This window comes from Ctenocephalides felis, unplaced genomic scaffold (genome assembly GCF_003426905.1).
Source record: "Ctenocephalides felis isolate EL2017-DRISC unplaced genomic scaffold, ASM342690v1 CF-g0.4_SCAFFOLD_03265, whole genome shotgun sequence".
In the NCBI taxonomy this organism is placed as follows: Eukaryota; Metazoa; Arthropoda; class Insecta; order Siphonaptera; family Pulicidae; genus Ctenocephalides; species Ctenocephalides felis.
This window is the reverse complement of record NW_020539419.1, coordinates 32063-51926: the sequence shown is the minus strand read 5'-3', so window position 1 is coordinate 51926 and position 19864 is coordinate 32063. Positions and strand designations below refer to the sequence as shown.

Below are 19864 nucleotides of genomic sequence, written 5' to 3'. Positions count from 1 at the left end.
CTTATTATTTATGTATCTCATTTTCTCTCATTTTCTGAATTTTTCACAAATGTTTCCAGATATATATTCACTTTCTTTGAATTTTTTTGAAAAATTGCATTATTTAATGATCTTTAAATTATATAAAGAATCTATCACTAGGAACGTACAGGTCAATTTCAAACGATTAGTTTCAATTTTAAACATTTCTTCTAGCAGTTGCGATTTTAATTGGTGGAGCCAAGACAAAAATGCACATTGTTATTTCGTTGAAAAACTGGATGCATCCATCACATTTCTTAGATTTTTAAATTTAAACCTATTTTTAGAGCCATCAATTGGTCATGATCTTATGAGTTTTTTTTATAGTATTTCTTTACAGTAATTCAGTCGACAGATTTTTGGAAACGTTTATTAATTCACCATTTTAAAAAGACAAATGTTACTATTTACTTCGGATTTTTTTGAAATCTTTGTTTGGTTTGTGAAATTACAGGTCCAAAATTCTCTCATCTTGTGATAACTCATCATAATAATTTGCAATAATTCGTCATAATAACGCTTCATTATCTTTTGTATTTTGTTCTTTGAAATAGTTATTGCAATCCATCTGGATTAGTTTTGTAGATTTGTTGACAAGAATATTAGCTTATCGAATGTGCAAAAACTTTATTGAATAAATTGATTGCTAGAGCTTGCAGAAATATTGCAGAAAATTTCAATTCCCTTAAAACGTTAGCTTACACGTTGAAGTTCAATAAGGCTCGATAATAAAAGTAAATGTAAACTACGGTAAAATTATTCTTTTTTTTTTAAATATTGTTTTGCTTTCTGATTGTGCTTGTTGGAGGCCTCCAGTTAGTAATCATAAGGAGGGTCGCTACAAATATTTAATTCACTTTATTATGAAAATTTGTATGAAAACCCCTGCGGGTACATTTGATTATTTTGTTATATAACACTTCGGTATTATGATTCACTAGTAACTGATAACAAGTTACCAAGTACGACCCACTATACTCACTATAGGGTTGCTTGAAGCGAACTGTGGTAAAATATAGCATTCTCAACTAACAATAAACAATTAAAGTATAGTTTATGTTTATAGTTTATAGTTTATAGTTTATAGTTTGGTGAAAAGTCTCATACATAAAGAAATTTCACCTCTAAACGCTTTATTGTACGTTACATAATCATGAACATTACCACTCAACTTCTGAGTGACTTTGAACATGGGTAACGCGTATTTACGCTAAAATATGAAAAAAACAAAACAAAAAATTAAATATATATATCGGAGATCATGAAACCGCAAGTGACGCGATCCGAGTTCATCCCAAGTCTGGAATGAAAAGAAAAATTAGATATGTTCAGTTGAGACCAACTCAAACATTTTAGATAATCAATGCATGTTTTCAGAATATGATGCACAAATGAATATCTTCGTTTTGGGCATCGTTAGAAGATCAGGCATAATAAATGCAATGTCGACAGTTGATGATAGAAAATAGACTTGAATCAATCCTGTCCGTCAGCGTGCGTCAAATTCTAATGTGGATCTGCAAAAAGGAAGAAGCGCAGTATCAAAAAAGAAATATACTAATAAATTAATTTGAATAAAAGATAATTTATATAGAAAGGGTTGGTAAAATTTATTAAATAATAAAATTTAGGGAAAAGATGACATGAATGAGAGGCAGATGATTACTAAATTATCATTGGCTAGCAAAGTATTGTTTAATATCAAAATTAACAAATTCTGAAATATCATAGAAATATTGAGTTTTTAAGAATTTTACTATAGTATTGTGGAATTTATGATTATTTAGTTTTCGTATGTGAAGTGGTAGTAAGTTAAAAAGTTGAATTCCAAATCCGTCAATTGAGTTAAAAGACGTTGCAAGTTTAAATACTGGTGCTTTAATAGTTAAGTTTCTTGTCTTATAATGAGAATTTGACATTGAAGACAAATTGAAACGTTCGGGATTATTTTTTATAAACGATAAAGTAATGAGCAAAAATATACTGGGAACGGTAAGGATACTATGTTCACGAAAAATGTTTTTACAAGAAGATAAAGAACTAATAGAAAAAATTATTCTCAAAGCTCTTTTTTGAAGTTTGAAAATGCGGTTAAGAGATGGAGAGAACCCCAAAACTGGATTCCATATGCGATGTGTGAGTAAAAATTGGAATAGTAAATTGAGAGAAGACAATTTAAACTAACCTTAGATTTAAGAACTCTTAACATAAAACACGTTTTCGTTAAATTGGGTGTTAGTATAGAATCAATGTGATAGTCCCAATTTAAGTTTTTATGCAATTGAATGCCTAAAAACTTCGAGATAGAAGAAAATTTGAAAATTGTATCATTTACGTTCAGTGAGTTTATCTCATTATTAATTTTATTAACGGTACGAAATGACATTATCTGGGTTTTATCATTATTGAGTAATAGATTATTGGATTTAAACCAATTGGAAATTGAAGTCATTACTAAATTTAATTTGTTACTTATTTCTTCCAAGGAATTTCCCTTAACAATAATACTAGTGTCATCAGCAAAAAGAATAAATTTACAAAGATCTGAACAATTTGGAAGATCATTTATATATATAAGTAATAATAAAGGTCCAAGTATTGAACCTTGAGGGACACCGAGTTTGATATTCAATTTGTCTGATATTATTACCGAACCATCATCATCGCTCAAGTAAACAGATTGAGTCCTGTTTGATAAATAAGACGAAAATAAGTCAAGAGCTAAACCACGTACGCCATATTTTTCAAGCTTATTACAAAGGATATCATGGGAGATACTATCAAAGGCTTTGGATAAGTCACAAAAAATTGAAATGCAAAAGCTACCATCTTCAAAAGAATAAACAATATCATGTAATAAAGTGTATATAGAATGGGATGTTGAGCATTTTTGTCGAAATCCAAACTGATTTTTAAATAGAATACCGTTTTTTTGTTAAAAAATTATTAATTATCATTAATATAACTTGTACTTACAATATATAAGTTACAGAAATAAAAAGAGACAATATTTATTGTTATTATTTCTCAAATGACTGACTTGACTTGATAAATTTCTATTTTTCAATCAATATGTGGTACAATGTCGAGTGTAATACATTATGCATTTCTACCAAGTAGGTATTTTTGCAATTTATATATGTTGATTAAGGACAAAGTTAACAGTAAGTGAAAAATATGAAACAAAAAACACTATTCGTTACATCACAACTTATAACTAGAGATAAAACTAATGCTTCTTAACACTAACTGAAATATATTATAATGACTAGGTGTGACTACATCATTTGGAATACTGCTCCTCTATCAAGTGGTTTGGCGAGGCGTATTTACCGTACCATTACCAGTAATTCTTCCCAGGTATTTTATAATTGGGTTTGGGCTGTTTTTGCAGTTTTCAAAGAATTTCGCCGTCATATTCAGAATGGTATCTTTTATCGGTTGCTGATTAGATTTTCCGTGAAGGTATTTATTGAATTTAAAGTGTTTGGTAATCGGGTCTCTGTGTTCATTTATGATTATTGTATGTAGTGATCCAGATTTGTGACGCATAAGTATTTATTGGTCTTATTAATATAAGATATATAGGCTTCTTGTTTTTTGTGTTCAGGACACTATTTCGGTGAAGTAGAGATTTTAGTGCGTTCAATGCACCATAAGCACTATTTAGTTTGTTTTTGATGTGCTTAGTGAAAGTTAATTTTTGATCCAGTGTAATACTCAGGTATTTGACGTTATTTTTCCATTCAATTTTTTCCCTTCATTGGACACTTGTATATTGCTATATGGAGTGCTTCTTTTGTTGGATTTAGAGAAAATTATTGCTTCTAAACTTGTACTTACAATATATAAGTTACAGAAATAAAAAGAGACAATATTTATTGTTATTGTTATTATTTCTCAAATGATATATCAATAAGAAGGATTTAAGGATACTGCACTATGCAATGAATCTGGTCAAGAACACCAATGTAATTGATTTAATATGGCACCAATAACCTAATACATGTTCTATTCAACCATTTTTTTTCAAGTATGGATCTAAATGGTAATCAGCACAATAATCAACATCAAATAAAATGATACTGTTCGAAATTCATTCTAAACATTACTCGCTTATTAACTTCTTGAAGGAGAAGTTTGTTTTCATCAAAAAATCCGATTCTCGACATTTCTAGCCATTCTGTATCGAATGCCACCAAATTTGGAAAAAGTAGGTTTGTTTGTGTGTGAACAGATTTTGTGCCATCAGAGCCGTAAATCGACGTTTTTTCCAAAACTATCGTTTTGTCAACACAAGCAGAAAGTTTTTTGAATCATTTAAATCGGATGTTTATTACTCTCAAAAACTGCAATTTTTCGAACATTTAGCTCGGTACCTCAGAAACGGCTGGATCTGCCTTTGCCAAAAACTAATCATCACATCTCTCTAACAATAGGAATCGAATGTTTTGAACCATTCAAATCGGTTGATTCATGCGCTCGAAAACGTGGGCGAAAAATTGTATCCATACATACACACACATCTATTTTTTCTGAGGTATGCCAAAATGTTCAGTAACCTTCAAAACGTCGAGAAATGCAAACAATTTCAATTTCGATTTTTGGACGATTACAATAACTTAAGTTAATAAGTTAAGTTGGGAAGTTAAAAAATATAATTTATTTTAATATAAACACTATTTACAGATTTACAGTTGTCGACATATTATATTAGCCAAGCATATAAGGCGATTTCTGTACTAGCATTTCACTCCGCAAAAGATGAACTTGAATCTGGCGCCATTGACATTTCGCCTCCGTTGGCAGACCTGCGCCTAGTCGAGCGAGTGCATCTATTCATATTACTCTGTGGTCGTGCTCAAGTCACGACAGTCACGTGTTCTGTGTGTTCAGTAATTTCTTAAGGTGCGTCCACACCTAACGAACGAACACGAACGAACATGTCGAACAAGAAAATACAAAGAAGAACGAACAGGAACACGAACGAACGCGAATAATTCCAAACAAACGCCTCAAAGCAGTGAGGGCTTGAATCTTTTTGTTCGAGGATGTACCGTGAAACGTCATATTTATTATTTAAAGTGGCGGGAAAGAGCAAAATTATTTAAAGTCAATATCTTATAATAAACACGACATAAATTAATGCATTAATGCACATTTTAACATAAAAAAAAAATGTTTGTCTACATTCGTGGTAGCGTCCACACTGCACATACGAGTTCAAACATGAACGAACAATTCCCTTTGATGTACCGACAAGTTGCGGAACATTGCTCGCCATGTTTGTTTATGTTCGTTCGTGATCGTTGCGGCGTCCACACTATGCTGTTGCCGTTCGTTCCGGTACGTTCAATTATGTTTGTTCGTGTTCGTTCGTTAGGTGTGGACGCACCTTTACGTTGCTTCGTGCTGAGCATTAGTTTCAACGTGTTTGTGTTTTGGCGTGTTTGAGTTTTGGTGTTTATTTCTATTTTATTTAAATTCAGTGCTTTGGTAGACAAATAATCAAATGGCCTAAATTGGCGATAAATTTGTTTGCAGATTTTTGGTTAGTATCTTGATGAATTGTTAATTCAATGCGTGAAACAAAAACAAAGAATTTGACTACTTCGTATTCGCTTTGATTTTATATGTGAAATATTCGTTGAAAATGTTCGTGTCTTCCATGCTTGTTGTTGCAACATGCTGTTGATTTAATACAAAACACAATGTTAGGTTTATTTATGATTATTATGTCCATACGCACGTACTTTATTTATTGATATCATTTCCAATTTTATAGAAACGCTATGACTAATGCATATTCTATTTTAACACTGTAGTTGACATTAATTTTCTTTCCTTTTGAGACTATTTTAAAATATTTTATTTCTATATATGAATTAGTATAATATTCTTTACTTTCAGGTGTCGATGAAGAAATTTTATTCAACATAATGGAGAGCCATGTGAATGTTTTGCCGAACAAAATCATCCTACATTTTAAAGCCATGTAAGGTACACTGAGTAATAACTTTTGGCAAGTAAGTACTTGCAAGTTTTTTATTGCAATGGATATAATCCTGATTAGTATTATCAAAAATACTTAGTAATAGCAAAAATGTTTTATGAAACACTTAAAGGCACATGCTGCCAGAATTCCATTAATGGAATTCTAGACGTTCGATCTGCTTTTATTGTCGAATCTTGCAAGTAAAAAGTAGTCTATATATTTATTAACAGTTATCAGCAAATGTTGTCTGTATAATCATGAGTTTAGCTGTTAGTTCAAAATATGGTTTATTTTATTGATGACACGCTGTCGATAATTTCAATTATTAAATTTGATATTAACTTACTATGGAACAGGTTAAACTTATATAGCATTGTTCATGTTTCTTGGTATAATTCTCTTATTTGTTTGTCATTTTACTATCCTCAATTTTTAATTTTATAACAATTTTAAATTTTCTCATGATAAAAAGTAGACTTCACATGAACATTATGTTTTTTTTTCACATAGTTTCTACTATACTTAGACCGTACTTTGCTTTCTGGTCACCCCATAAAATTAATATTAACAGAAACTACACATTTTCTCAATGACCTTTCAAATTTTTGATACCTGATATATTTATGAAAATATTTCAATTTAAGACATACTTTTGCACTGTAAAAATTGTTAAAAGTTAAATCAGTTAAAAATAATCATTATTGTTTTTCGACTTACTATTTACACCAATATATGAGTGATGTTAAATGTAGTACTGTTTCAAATAAAATGATTATTCTCAATTCCCACAGTTAACACTTTAATTATCCCTTTAACAAATATTAAAATATGTTCAAAAAAATTATATAATAAAAATTATACACTGCGATTTATAGAACAAATTTATTTCCAATAGCTCAATTTATTTTTATTGAATTTAAGGATTATACAATATTTTTAGACATACCTGTAGATGTGGATGTTTAAATGAGGGATTTTTTGTTCATTCACGGCTAAAACATTGATTTTCCAAATTTATCACCATGTATTTATTGTCATAGCATAGATACACGTGTTGATAATTGAAATCTTTTAAAAAGTATAACAATTTCAGAAAGAATTAATATATAGCATGCGGTCATGGTACAATATAACATAATTTGCATTTTTCCCACTAATAATTCAATATACATTATTACTTAAGTTCATATTTGAAGTGAATTAATTTGTCAAATTTTGTTCACATGTGCTCTATTCAACCTACTATCAACAAAATTATTGCAGTAAATGGAGAGGAAAAAAGCGTATGCCCAGCTAATCTTAATCTAAAGTTCAGAAATGAAAACAATTTGCATATTGTCACCACCCCCCGCATTAATTGGATTATAACTCTTTTAATTCTGATTTTATCATAACTTGTAATATGCTATTTTAAAGGTGTATAAATGAGCTACAACTTTCTCTATCATAAATTTTACCGGAACTTCTCTTATTTTGAAACGGCGAAGGGTTAAAGGGCTCGAAAGACACTCCTGTTGGACAGCCGCGCACTCTTTAAACAATTAGAACTCTATCAATATTTGTGTAACAAAAAAATAATAAAAAGCAATAATTAGTCTGAAAAATACCTTGAATTTTCATATATATACCTTTATACGTATTCTTTCACAGATATTATATGAGAAATTGTTTTTTTTTTAAATGGATTTTTTTATGAAATCATGAGTTTTTTGAAAATCGTTTGTACTAATGTTATGGTATTTTCTAGAATCCATCAAGATCTCTCAAACCAAGTTAATTCTAGATGGAAAACGATTATTTTTAATTTTGGTGGAAATGGCACTCATAAACTATTTGATTTAAATGAAAAAAACAACAACATTGTATGCGTCTTTTAATTGCATGATCGCTCACTCATTTTAGACGCAGAAGTACTTCTTTTAAAGCTTATTTGGAGAACTATAAAAACCCAATTTCATAATTAACTTAATATTGTTCCTGGAACACTGTAAAATAGTGATTTATTAGGATTTTTATTGATATAATTTTGTTCATTACATAATTTTCGTTAAAATGTATATTTTTGAAGATATTAGCAAAAAACGATGAAAAACGCAAAAAAGAAACAAATTTTCAGTAGCCAGTAACTTGAAAAGTATTTGCTTTTTTGATAAACATTATTAAACATTTTTCTCTTATAATTAGTTCTTTTATCCACACCCAACGTTATTACACCACTGAAAAGAAATGGCATCCCCCCGGGTAGCGCAAAGGAGTCTAAATTGTTTTCACTTTTGAACTTGAGAGTAAGATGAGCCTAATTCCAAAATTCCAAACGAATTGGAAAACAGTAAAAAAAAGTTTAGACCCAAAGCGCTTCATTGAGTAAATATTCCGTACAAAATGCCAACCATATGAATTATAATTTTTTGAATAAGTAATTTTTTTTGTAGTGTTACTTAGAATAGTAAGGCAAAACGATCGCAAATTGAATATTTTTGAGCGCAATCACTTATGGCTCCGTCTCCTTTGCACGAATTCGTACGGCGAATCTGTTCGCAAAGTGCGCAAACAAAATTATTGCAAGCAAAAGCAAACCACGCGTACGTTGAGAACACGATTCGCCGTGCGCGTCAGTCGTATGCGCAGACTGTCAGACGCATGCTATATTATTTGCAACTTATATTATTTTAATTATGGCACATCTCAGCTGCTTTTCAACAATAATAATGTAGACATTACATTTTTTTTATCTTTAATCATGAATTTATTATATTTTAATATTACCTTAGCCTATAAGTGAATAGAAATGTTTGGCAAATGACAGTTGTCATTATAAGATATATATATATATCTTATATATAAAATTCTTCTGTAACAATGTAAGTTTCATTAATCCTCCTAAACTATAATTCGGATTTTCATGAATCTTCCTGAAGTTTGTTCGGGAAAATTTCTAGAATGTTTTGATTCATAGAAATATCGGAAATCAAACAATTTGCCGATTATAAAATATTTATTCTTTTATGCCGTGATAAATTTTGTAAATTTATCTGAACCAAAATTCTACATTGTGTCAAAAACAAAAGATCCACAAAACTCCATGTCAATTATTATATTTCTCTCGCTTACTAAAATCGACGCGACCTGCCAATCTCCCACATATTCCCCCTCCCAGTGACGTTGTCACGAAGGAACCATTCGTGGGTGATTGTAAACATCTCAATAATTTGTTTTTACCGCTATTTCGTAGGCTGGTTTTATCCGATCTACTGAAACGGTGACATTTTTACCCCGTATCATTAAATTGAAAGTTTTTGAAGATCGTGATAAAATTTCAAATGGGCCTTCATAAGGGTTCTGCAGAGGTCTTTTGGGTCCATCATTTCGAAGGAATACAAATTTAGCATTTTCTATCTTCTTGAACCTAAAGGTTGGTTTTACTCCATGCCTTGTGCCAGTCACAGGCCTAACCATTTTCATCTGCTTCCTAAGATTTTTTACAAAATCGGTCTCACTATGACTGGTTTCTTGTGTTGGTACCAGCATGGCACCCGGTAATCTTAAAGTCTCGCCATATAACATCTCAGCGACAGTCGCTTGAAGATCTTTTTTCCATGCTGAACGAATACCAAGCATAACAGTCGGTAATATCTCAGTCCAACGCTCAGTATTATGACATCTTATCGCGGCTTTTAATTGTCTATGAAATCTTTCAACCATACCGTTAGAAGCCGGGTGATAAGCAGTTGTCCTGAAATGTGTAGTTCCCATTAATCGGTTGAGCTGCTCAAATAAACACGATTCAAACTGTCTACCCTGATCTGATGTAACTCTTAAGGGAGCTCCGAATCTTGCCATCCAGAAAAGAATGCTCTTGCTACTGTAGCTGCTTCCTGATCGAAAAAGATGAAGAAAAGATCTACGCATGTTAGACAATAACGATATCCATCTGATAACGGCATAATCACGATGTCGACGTGTACATGCTCAAATCGTGCTCCTGGCAATGGAAATACTCCCGGTCTTGAGACAACGTGTTGACTAATTTTTGAGCGCTGACAATCTAGGCAGCTGCGAGCCCATTATCGACAATCCTTCTTAATGGAAGGCCATACATAATGTTGCGTTATCAATCTAATTGTAGCATTGGCTCCAGGATGCGACAAACCATGTAGGCTATTGAATATAGCACGGCGAAATCTTCTTGGTATCACCGGCCGAATGATTGGTTGAGATACATCGCACAATAGCGATGTTCCCAATTCTTCAATAAAAATTCTTTTTAATTTAAGAGAATGGTCAGAATGTAATAACAGTTGTGCCATGTCTATATCCTTATGTTGTTTATCTGCAATCGCCTTAAAATCTAGATCACATTTGTTAACTATCTCTATACGGGATAAAGCATCTGCTACCACGTTATCTTGACCCGATACATGCCTGATGTCAGTCGAAAATTGACTAACAAAATCAAGGTAGCGAAACTGTCTCGGCGTACACTGGCTATCTTTCTTTTTAAACGCGTAAGTGATAGGTTTATGATCAGTATATATCACAAATTCTCTTCCCTCTACCATATGTCTAAAAAATTTTACAGCGTCGTAAATTGCAAGGAGTTCTCTGTCGTAAGTCGAATATTTTCTTTCTGTTGCATTCAATTTTCTCGAGAAAAAAGCTAATGGGCCCCATGCACCATAAATTCGTTGCTGCAATGCCGCTCCTATAGTGTGGTCGGAAGCATCACAAACTATAGCTAGAGGAGCGTTTAAACGCGGGTGCATCAATAACGTTGCTTCTGCTAAACTTTTTTTACACTTTTCAAACGCTTTCTCCATATTTGAATCCCGATTCAATACAGCATTCTTCTTCACATTACCACACAACTTGTTGGTTAACGGCACTTGTACTTCTGCGGCTTTCGGAATGAAGCGTCGGTAAAAATTTAACATACCTAAAAATTGACGTAACTGTTGTACCGTCTTAGGCCTTTCGTAATTTTGTATAGCTAGTATCTTGTCTGCTAAAGGTTTAGTTCCGTTGGCTGAGACTTCATATCCTAAAAACTTTACTTTTGGTTGTTCGAAGATACATTTTGCTGGATTGACTACAACACCGAATTCTTGCAACTTCTTGAATACACTATGTAAATGTTGTATATGCTGTTTGTGCGATTCCGATGCAACCAATATATCATCGATGTATGCATAACAGAAGTCCAAACCTCGCAAAATTTCATCCATGAACCGCTGAAAAGTTTGCGCTGCATTGCGTAAGCCAAACGTCATAAACGGAAATTCGAATAGCCCGAAAGGCGTAGTGATTGCAGTTTTTGCAATGTCTTCCTGAGCTACAGGGATTTGATTGTAAGCTTTCACTAAATCAATAGTAGAAAATATCACCTTACCACATAATGCTTGCGCAAAATCATGGATATGGCAAACTGGGTACCTATCCGGTTGAGTCCGCGCATTTAACCTGCGATAGTCTCCACAAGGTCGCCACCCAGAACCTTTTCGTACCATATGTAAAGGCGAAGACCAACAGCTCTTGGACGGTCGTGCTGTCCCTGCTTTAATCATTGCTTCGAACTCATATTTAGCAGCTTTTAACTTATCTGGTGCAAGGCGACGTGGTTTATGTGCTATGGGTGGTCCCGATGTAGTTTCGATATGATGTTGAGTAACAAGTTTGCACACCTCTAATGCAGACTGCCGTATTAGGTCAGGATACTCCTCTGAATATTTTTATTTTTTATTTATATTTAATTTTATCATGTGAATACAATGTGGCTGTCATCATTTTAATAGAAGGTATAATTCTATTTTTCGATTGAAGTTGTTTCGTTGAATCTGCAGGGGTTTCAACTAATTACGTTTTTAACATCAATCGCGAGATTGAAATAAGCAAGTAAATCTACACCAATAATAGGACGCGACACCTCTGCTATCACGAAATTCCAAGATAAGGTTTTGCTAAGTCCAAAATCTAACTTTAAAGATAACATACCGTATGTAGCTATCGGTGTTCCATTTGCTGCTGAAAGCCCAAATGAACATTTCTTACGGGGACATCTCACCAAACTGCGCGGGTACACACATACATCGGATCCAGTGTCTATCAGAAAACTCACATTTGTCTCCTCATCTGTGATGAAAATGCGGCGTGAGTTATTTGGGCCTTTGTCACTAGTCGCCATTAGTGAACGCCCATATCGTTTCCCGACTTAAAATTACATGGCGATATACACCTCCTCGCATGACTTCCGTAGCGTCTATGAAACCGACATAAGTTATCTTGTCGTCTTCTAAACGACACTTCCTTCTTATGATACATTTGAATCTTATCCAAACGCTTTGAAACAGCTTCGATATCTTGACGCATTTGACGCAGATCAGCATTCTTTGTTTCAATCTCAGAGGTTTGTGTATCTGTAATCACAACTACACGTTGCTGTGAATGGTTAATAAATAAGCGGTCAGCTAGTTCACCTACCTCTTGTATTGACTGTGTTCCAGAAGCAACCTCCAAAAATGGTTGAATTTCCACAGGAAGTCTGGATAACCATATTACTTTAACTGCGTTATCGGTCATCGAAGTCCCGACTAAAGTCCTCAAATGACGTAAGTATTGAGAAGGCGTCCTATCACCCAAATCTACATCAGACATAAACAACTGCAACTTTGACTTCTCCGAAGTGCCTAACCTTGAAATTAACGTAGCCTTTAATGTAGAATAAGGCTTCTCTTCAGGCTCATTGATTATTATATCTCGCACTTCGGTTGAATGTCTAATATCCAACCTGGTAACCAATAATCCATATTTCTCCTTCTCATCGTGGATATTGGAAGACGCGAATGCCTTCTCTACCAAAGCAAACCAAAGTTGCAAGTCATTTGGAATAAATTCAGGAATGTGCAGTTTGTGGCAGCTAAAATGTCCGTGCCGGCGCGGCATAATATCAAACGACAGGAGTCACCATTATCGGAAATCAAACAATTTGCCGATTATAAAATATTTATTCTTTTATGCCGTGATAAATTTTGTAAATTTATCTGAACCGAAATTCTACATTGTGTCAAAAACAAAAGATCCACAAAACTCCATGTCAATTATTATATTTCTCTCGCTTACTAAAATCGACGCGACCTGCCAATCTCCCACAGAAATATAGTTAGATTGTAGAAATAAATGGAAAAAATTACAAAAAACTGCTTATCATTGTTTGACCTTTAAAATATTTAAGGCATGGTTTGACATTAAAAACAAATGAGAACTGTCATTTGCCAAACATTTCTATTCACTTATAGGCTAAGGCAATATTAAAATATAATAAATTCAAGAAAAGTTTTTAATAAACAATTTCTTTATTTAATTATTTGTTTACTGTCAACGTTTCGGAACTAGGTACGTTCCATCTTCAGGACATCTGACAAGAAACATGATCTTGATAAGATTTAAGCAAACAATATGTTTAGGAATAGAAAATAGATTTTTCTTAAATAATAAATTAATTGTAACAAATAATATACAGAAATATGATAATATGATCAAAATGAAAATGATAAAAATAAATGAGTGGATTATCAGAACAGGATATTAAAAATGATAGAATTTTTTTGAAAGTTATGGAAACATTTTTTTAAGAAAGGATTAATGATAAAATTGAATTAATTACCTGTATGTTTGAATATACGTTAGCACTTTTTCACTAAACAAGAATTTTTGACCAAAAAATGAATTTGTGAGTTATTTTTTCGCCGAATAGTTAACTTTTGTAAATCAAAATTACTAAAAGTGTTGTCTTTTTTTTAAATTATTATTTGAAAACAAATAATATTGTATTCGATGTTATACTATTGGCTTTTGGAAACGAACTAAACTGTATTTGTTGGTTCATATGTAACACGTGTAAACACTTGAAACGAGAACTGTGAGATTGTATGTGTGTGTTTTTTTCATGTTAGGGTGCAAATACTTAAATTATTGAACCTAAAATGAAGTCGATATTAATTGTTTGTCAAAAAGTGTAAAAAATTTAAATATGAATCATGTAATAGGTTGTGATCTGATCTAATGTTGACACTGTTAGACACATTCATGAGAATAAGACAACTCTCCGCGAATAATCTCCTAAAGATGCAACTTTCATGATATAAAATCTTTGGAGTGAAATTAAATGAATGGGCGTTTTTTATAGAGTGTTGTACTAGAGTACTTTTGAAATTTTTTTGTTTATGGTGGACCACACTTAGTTCATGTTGTCTCATTCTCTTGTGTACATATTGCGAGGTTTGTCCAATATATTGAATTGGACTAATTGAAAATGGTTACCCAAAAAATCTCATTCATTCAGTTATTCAAAAAAGACGAACTTTTTTAAAAACACAAATTAATTCTCCTAATACCAGTACCAACATCAAAAACACCAATCTTATTTACTGCAGCATACCATACGTTGAAGATTTATATTATTATTTTGCCAAAATTTTGTTAGAAGAAAACATTTTAGTATCAGGCTCATCCTTACACTCCTTCAACCAATTCTTTACGAACAACAATATATATATATATATATATATATATATATATATATATACTAGCTGACCCGGCAAACGTTGTTTTGCTATGTAAGGTATATTCTAAAGAATTTCTAGAGAATCAAAACTATTAATACTTTAAGTGTATAAGGATGAGTTGTTTTAATGCAATATAATACAATGATGTGTTATAAAAACAATAAACCTTATTAGTTTGTCTATATTTTGTCAATACAATCAAACTGGAAGATTTGAGGTTTATTGATTTCTATAGAAAACATAGTATAATCCATCCAAGTTTTTTTGGTCTTTCGACTTATTGATTACGTTTCAAGTTTTTCAGATTCCTTTGGATTCTGAATTTTGTGTATAATTGTAAATAATACTACTGAGCTTATACACAGTTTTAAAATTTTTGCAAGGAGAGATAGAAAATGAATAAAGTATTTCTTCTTTGACCTGCTTTTGAAAAGTTTCAAGTAACATTCGATGAATTAAAGTAAATTTTATAAAAAGTAGGTATGTAGAGCAGGGCGAGGCACAAAGGTCCAATTTGACTTTGAGCAAATATAAACTATATTGTGAAAACCATAACAATTAAATCACAACAAATAACACATATCAAACGAACAATTATCTGACTACGTTCAGTAAACTGCCATCTACTTCATCATTGTAGAAATGTGCTTTTTTGATGTCTTTCAAAAATTTGTTATTTAGACCTTTTTACCCTTTAGGCGGGGTAACTTGAAACGGGCAGGTGGCAAAATGGTTTATATCCTTATTATAATTTTAATGGTATTTTATAAAATAATTACATTTTTAACTAATGCTAAAAAACTACCAACGGAAGAAAATACTTTTATTATGGATTTTCAAATAGAACCGTTTATCTCCTTCATTTCAAACATTACCGTTTTCAAATCAAGTTTGTAGCTGGCTATACATCTTTTTTCCTCTACTTTTAAATATTGTTGTTAAACAATGCTTAACTTCACTGATTTTTGGCACATCGGTGGTGGACCTTTTTAATCCCGGACCTTCATATATTACTATCTATTCTGCGATAAATTCTGGGAAATTATAACTGGAAAAATGTTATTCGACAAAATGTCCATTTGATCCATACCAAATTTAGGTTCTGAATTTAAATAAGAAAAATAAAAGATAATATAACCTAGAAAATGTTTTATAAATACCAATGAGTATATAATTATACAAATGAAATCTTTCAGAGCACCGTGTTTGAGAAAAATATGCCAAAAAGTGCATTTTCATATTAACATTTCAAAAAAGTTGATATTTTGAGTCTCTAGTAACACTTGCGGCCCGTTTACTAACGTTTTTGTATATAAATAAAACTACAAACAGAACTACTTACTACAAATTTATCATAAATAAATAATATTCGCGTAAAACATCCTATTAAACGTAATTGAACATCATCTGTCAAAAGCGTTTGACATTACACGAAATTGCCACCGTCTATTGTTTTATTTAAATTACGCTTCTACAAAAAATTTCAAATTAAAAATGTAAAGTTTCTACGCGGATTTGAAATATTATCTCACCTTTTGGACAATCTCTGGATTGGCACAAATTTTTCAAGACTAAGACTGGCCAAATCCATTCAGCCGTTTTCGAGTTTTATTCGGACATTTGAAAGACAGCTCCATTTTTATATATAAGATATATATATATATATATATATATATATATATATCTTATATATATATATATCTTATATATATATATATATATATCTTATATATATTATATATATGATATTATCAATAAAATCATGAACATCTTCAAAAATTAATTTTAAAATCCATGAGATTTTGTCTTTATGCCTTAAATTTAAAAATTTAAGTATGTGAAATAATGCTAGTATGTGACCTGTATAATAATTTTAACTGTGTTTTAATTTTTTATGTAATAATTGAAAATGATTTCAATAGTGAAAATCGATGAATGATACTTAATCTTGCATATGTAAACATAAATATAAATATGTATTTATGCGTACCTAAATTTTTCTGGAAGAAAAATATTGATATTTCATTTTCAACACATGGGTATTGCATCATTACTAAACACATTTCAGTTTTGGTATGAGATTGAGGAGAAGCCTTTTATCCTTACATATAGCAACACAATAACTTATTAAAATTACAGTTTGTTGTACACTACAGCACTGTTATTTTTATGCATTGAATATACCCTCAGGTGACCAAATAAATAAATCGCATTCATAGAGCATCTACGCATACATCGATTGAGTAAAATACAAATACCTAGTGCTGCATTCTATTAATCCCATTAACATATCATCAAAGCCCTGGTTGGTCGCCACCAGTGATACAATCAGCCCCGTTCTTGTGATCTTGAACTTCAAAAATTTTTGCTAGTCTTCTATAGCCTTGGATTTAAGTTCCAATCCATACTGCATATTATTATTATTATCCATATTATTATAGTTTATATCCATATTCCAATCATATTTAACTTTGCTTGGTCAATAGGATCTCTGTTGTTGTTTAATAATAAAAAAAATATAAAACAAATAAAGTTATTTTAAAATATGGCTAAAAAATGCATTATATGAGTTTTAAAAATGTTTGTTTATTTAGAAGTTTTACAACAGTTTAGTTTATAATAGTGCTACAAGAGAAAGAGGCATGTTCGTAATCATCATCTTCGTCACTATCATTGTCACTATTGTTTATGTCGTCATCCTGAGAGAACTGTCGTTTTCTTCTAATAAATTATGATCTGCAACAATAAATAGTATATCTTATTCGTAACATATTTTGTTCATTATTCATAAAATTTTATTTTATACACACTTTTCATAATAATATCCGTAACTTAATATGGCAATTGTTCTCCTATAAACCAGACAAAATTGTATTTATTTACATTAATTGTCCAACCAGAAGCCAGTGGAGATAAAGATATTGGATGCTGTAAGTGAGCATTTCTCCAAAGCTTGGTCACATAGCGAACTCTTAGTAAATACTGTTGCAATTTAACTTTACAGGGAGGCAAACCTGTAAGTCAAAGTTCCGATATTTATTATCAAACTTCTCATTAGATTTTTTGGAGCGGAACGTATTTGAGAACAAATGAAATCTAACATTATTAACATCCGTATCATTTTTAGCACCATACATTTGGCAAATATATTTCTCTAACATTATAATATTGCTTTAATTTCTATGTCATCATCCGTTATAATTCTGTCAAATGCCAACTGGTATTCTTGAGAAGTTTCTAATAACTTGAAAGGCCTAATTTTGCCTTTTCTGAAAAATGCTGGCGTGTAATCACATCCGGTGATTGCGTGAAAACATGGTAACGCTTTACATAATGAATCACCAAGGATTTGGTATACCTGATTAACATTATGTAACGCTGATGATTGGCCACACCCATATTAATCCAAATTTTCAAAAACAACTTTAAATGATTCATATTTCTTAGAAGTATGATCAAAATATCAGAATCCGATCAGCGTACGACAACGTTTGCATCACAATTGTGTGACTAATGTGATAAATAATCCTAGAATCGGCTTTTTCGTGTTCTTCACATGACAATGATTCTTCAATTGTCTTAATTACTTTGTTATTCAAAACTTTATATGAATAACATTTATCAAAACTTGTGTAAATAATTTTATTGCCAATGAAAAAAACCAATATCTTCACTATTCCAGTGATTAATGAAAAAGCTAACTAGTGCTTCCTTAAATGGCATATTTTTCAGTTCTGCTATAAAATTATGAGGTCGAATTTGGTTAGGTCCAATTGATATTGGCCTATTAGCTTCTTCTCGTCTTGAAGTCTTGAACGTTCGCAACCTTGAAAAATATTGATCAAAGATAATGTCTATGCGAACAGACTTTATCTGACAAATACAACTCAGAAACTTTTTAGAGATGCCGTCATAGGTTTGTGGTACATCTTTCAAGGGATGCAACTGCAAAAAACCATCAACTAGATAAACATCAAACGATGACGGTAGTTGATCTGTAGTATTGTTTTATTCGCGCCAATGTATTTGGCGATTGTCTCACTCTGTCTACTAGTATCATATCGCCAGACATTTTGATTTACATCATAAGGCCAGATGCCATTCTTACAATTATTTATTACATATTTTAATTGAATCATTAACTTATAAATTAATTTTTGTATTATTAATAAAATTAAATATATATTTATAAATTTTTAAATTGTTACCAGCTACTAATGATTGTACATTGATTGGGAAAATAATATTTGCTTTCGTAAATTTATTATTAATGTTGTTCTTTCGTTTTGGAATAAGTTGCATTCCCAAAACAGGTGATCTATTGTTTCTTCTCCGCTTCCGCAATCGCATGTCGAGTCCGTTATGATTCTTATTTTTTTCAAGTGGTTCTTGCAGAAGGTGTGTCCAAATCTCAGTCTACAAATAACCGAGATGAAAATTCTACTTTCTTCCACGTTTTCAAACCATGTATTTTGCGATACCTTATTCTTTGTTAATGCGTATGTGATGCCTTTTGTTTTTGTTGATTCTGTAAAGAATGCTTACCTTTCTATACACTGTTGTTTGATTACATTATTTAATATGATATGAAAATTGGACTGACTAAAATGCTTTCAAAATTTTGAAATCGCGACGTAAAAGTTGGCTGCGCACTAATTAACGCAACCAATTCCAGCTGCCAGACGACCCGTACTATAACTGAGAGAGCTCCAAAGCCCACATACCAAAAAAAACAGCCTGACTAAAAATGCTTTCTCGAAAACGTTGCTACCTCCCGTACTATATCGTTTTGTCGTAGCGCCGCTGCGCTCTCTCGTTATTGTCAGGTGTGCCGACACCCTTACGTTTGCTGTTCGCTCTACTATTATTAGCATTCGTTATCTATGGACATATATCGTTGATGGTACTCGCCAGGGCCTTTTCACTTAGAACAAAATCCTCGTTCAGAAGGAATACTTAGGGGTCCATTTGTAGTCGCAGATTTGGCGCTAGTGAGCCGATGAAAAAGTATTTTCAAATGTTTTATATTGGTTACTAAGAAACGTCAGTGTTATTTTTGTATAAGTTTACAAAATGGCGATTCTTCTTCGTTTGTGTTTGTATATTTGTTAATAAAGATTTCATCAGGAATTGCTCTCAAATGCATAGCCCTTTGACAATATGAATAGAACAGCTTCAAACTCATATGGAGGACATAATTACTACAATACTACGTAGTGCATTGACATATTAGTCTAATCATAATACACTTTAAGGAAAGAGATCAGTTCTAGGAAATTGTGTAAGAAAT

The 19864-nt window shown here is 31.7% G+C and overlaps 2 protein-coding genes across 2 annotated transcripts; both read right to left on the bottom strand.

Annotated features, from left to right (window-relative positions):
* Window positions 1-9217: 9217 nt before the first annotated feature.
* Window positions 9218-9925, bottom strand: LOC113382055. The gene has a single exon (XM_026620616.1). The coding sequence runs from the start codon at window positions 9923-9925 to the stop codon at window positions 9218-9220; it is 708 nt and encodes a 235-aa protein (XP_026476401.1).
* A 2268-nt stretch (window positions 9926-12193) lies between these two features.
* On the bottom strand, window positions 12194-12952 carry LOC113382054. The gene has a single exon (XM_026620615.1). The coding sequence runs from the start codon at window positions 12950-12952 to the stop codon at window positions 12194-12196; it is 759 nt and encodes a 252-aa protein (XP_026476400.1).
* Between the last annotated feature and the right edge of the window lie 6912 nt (window positions 12953-19864).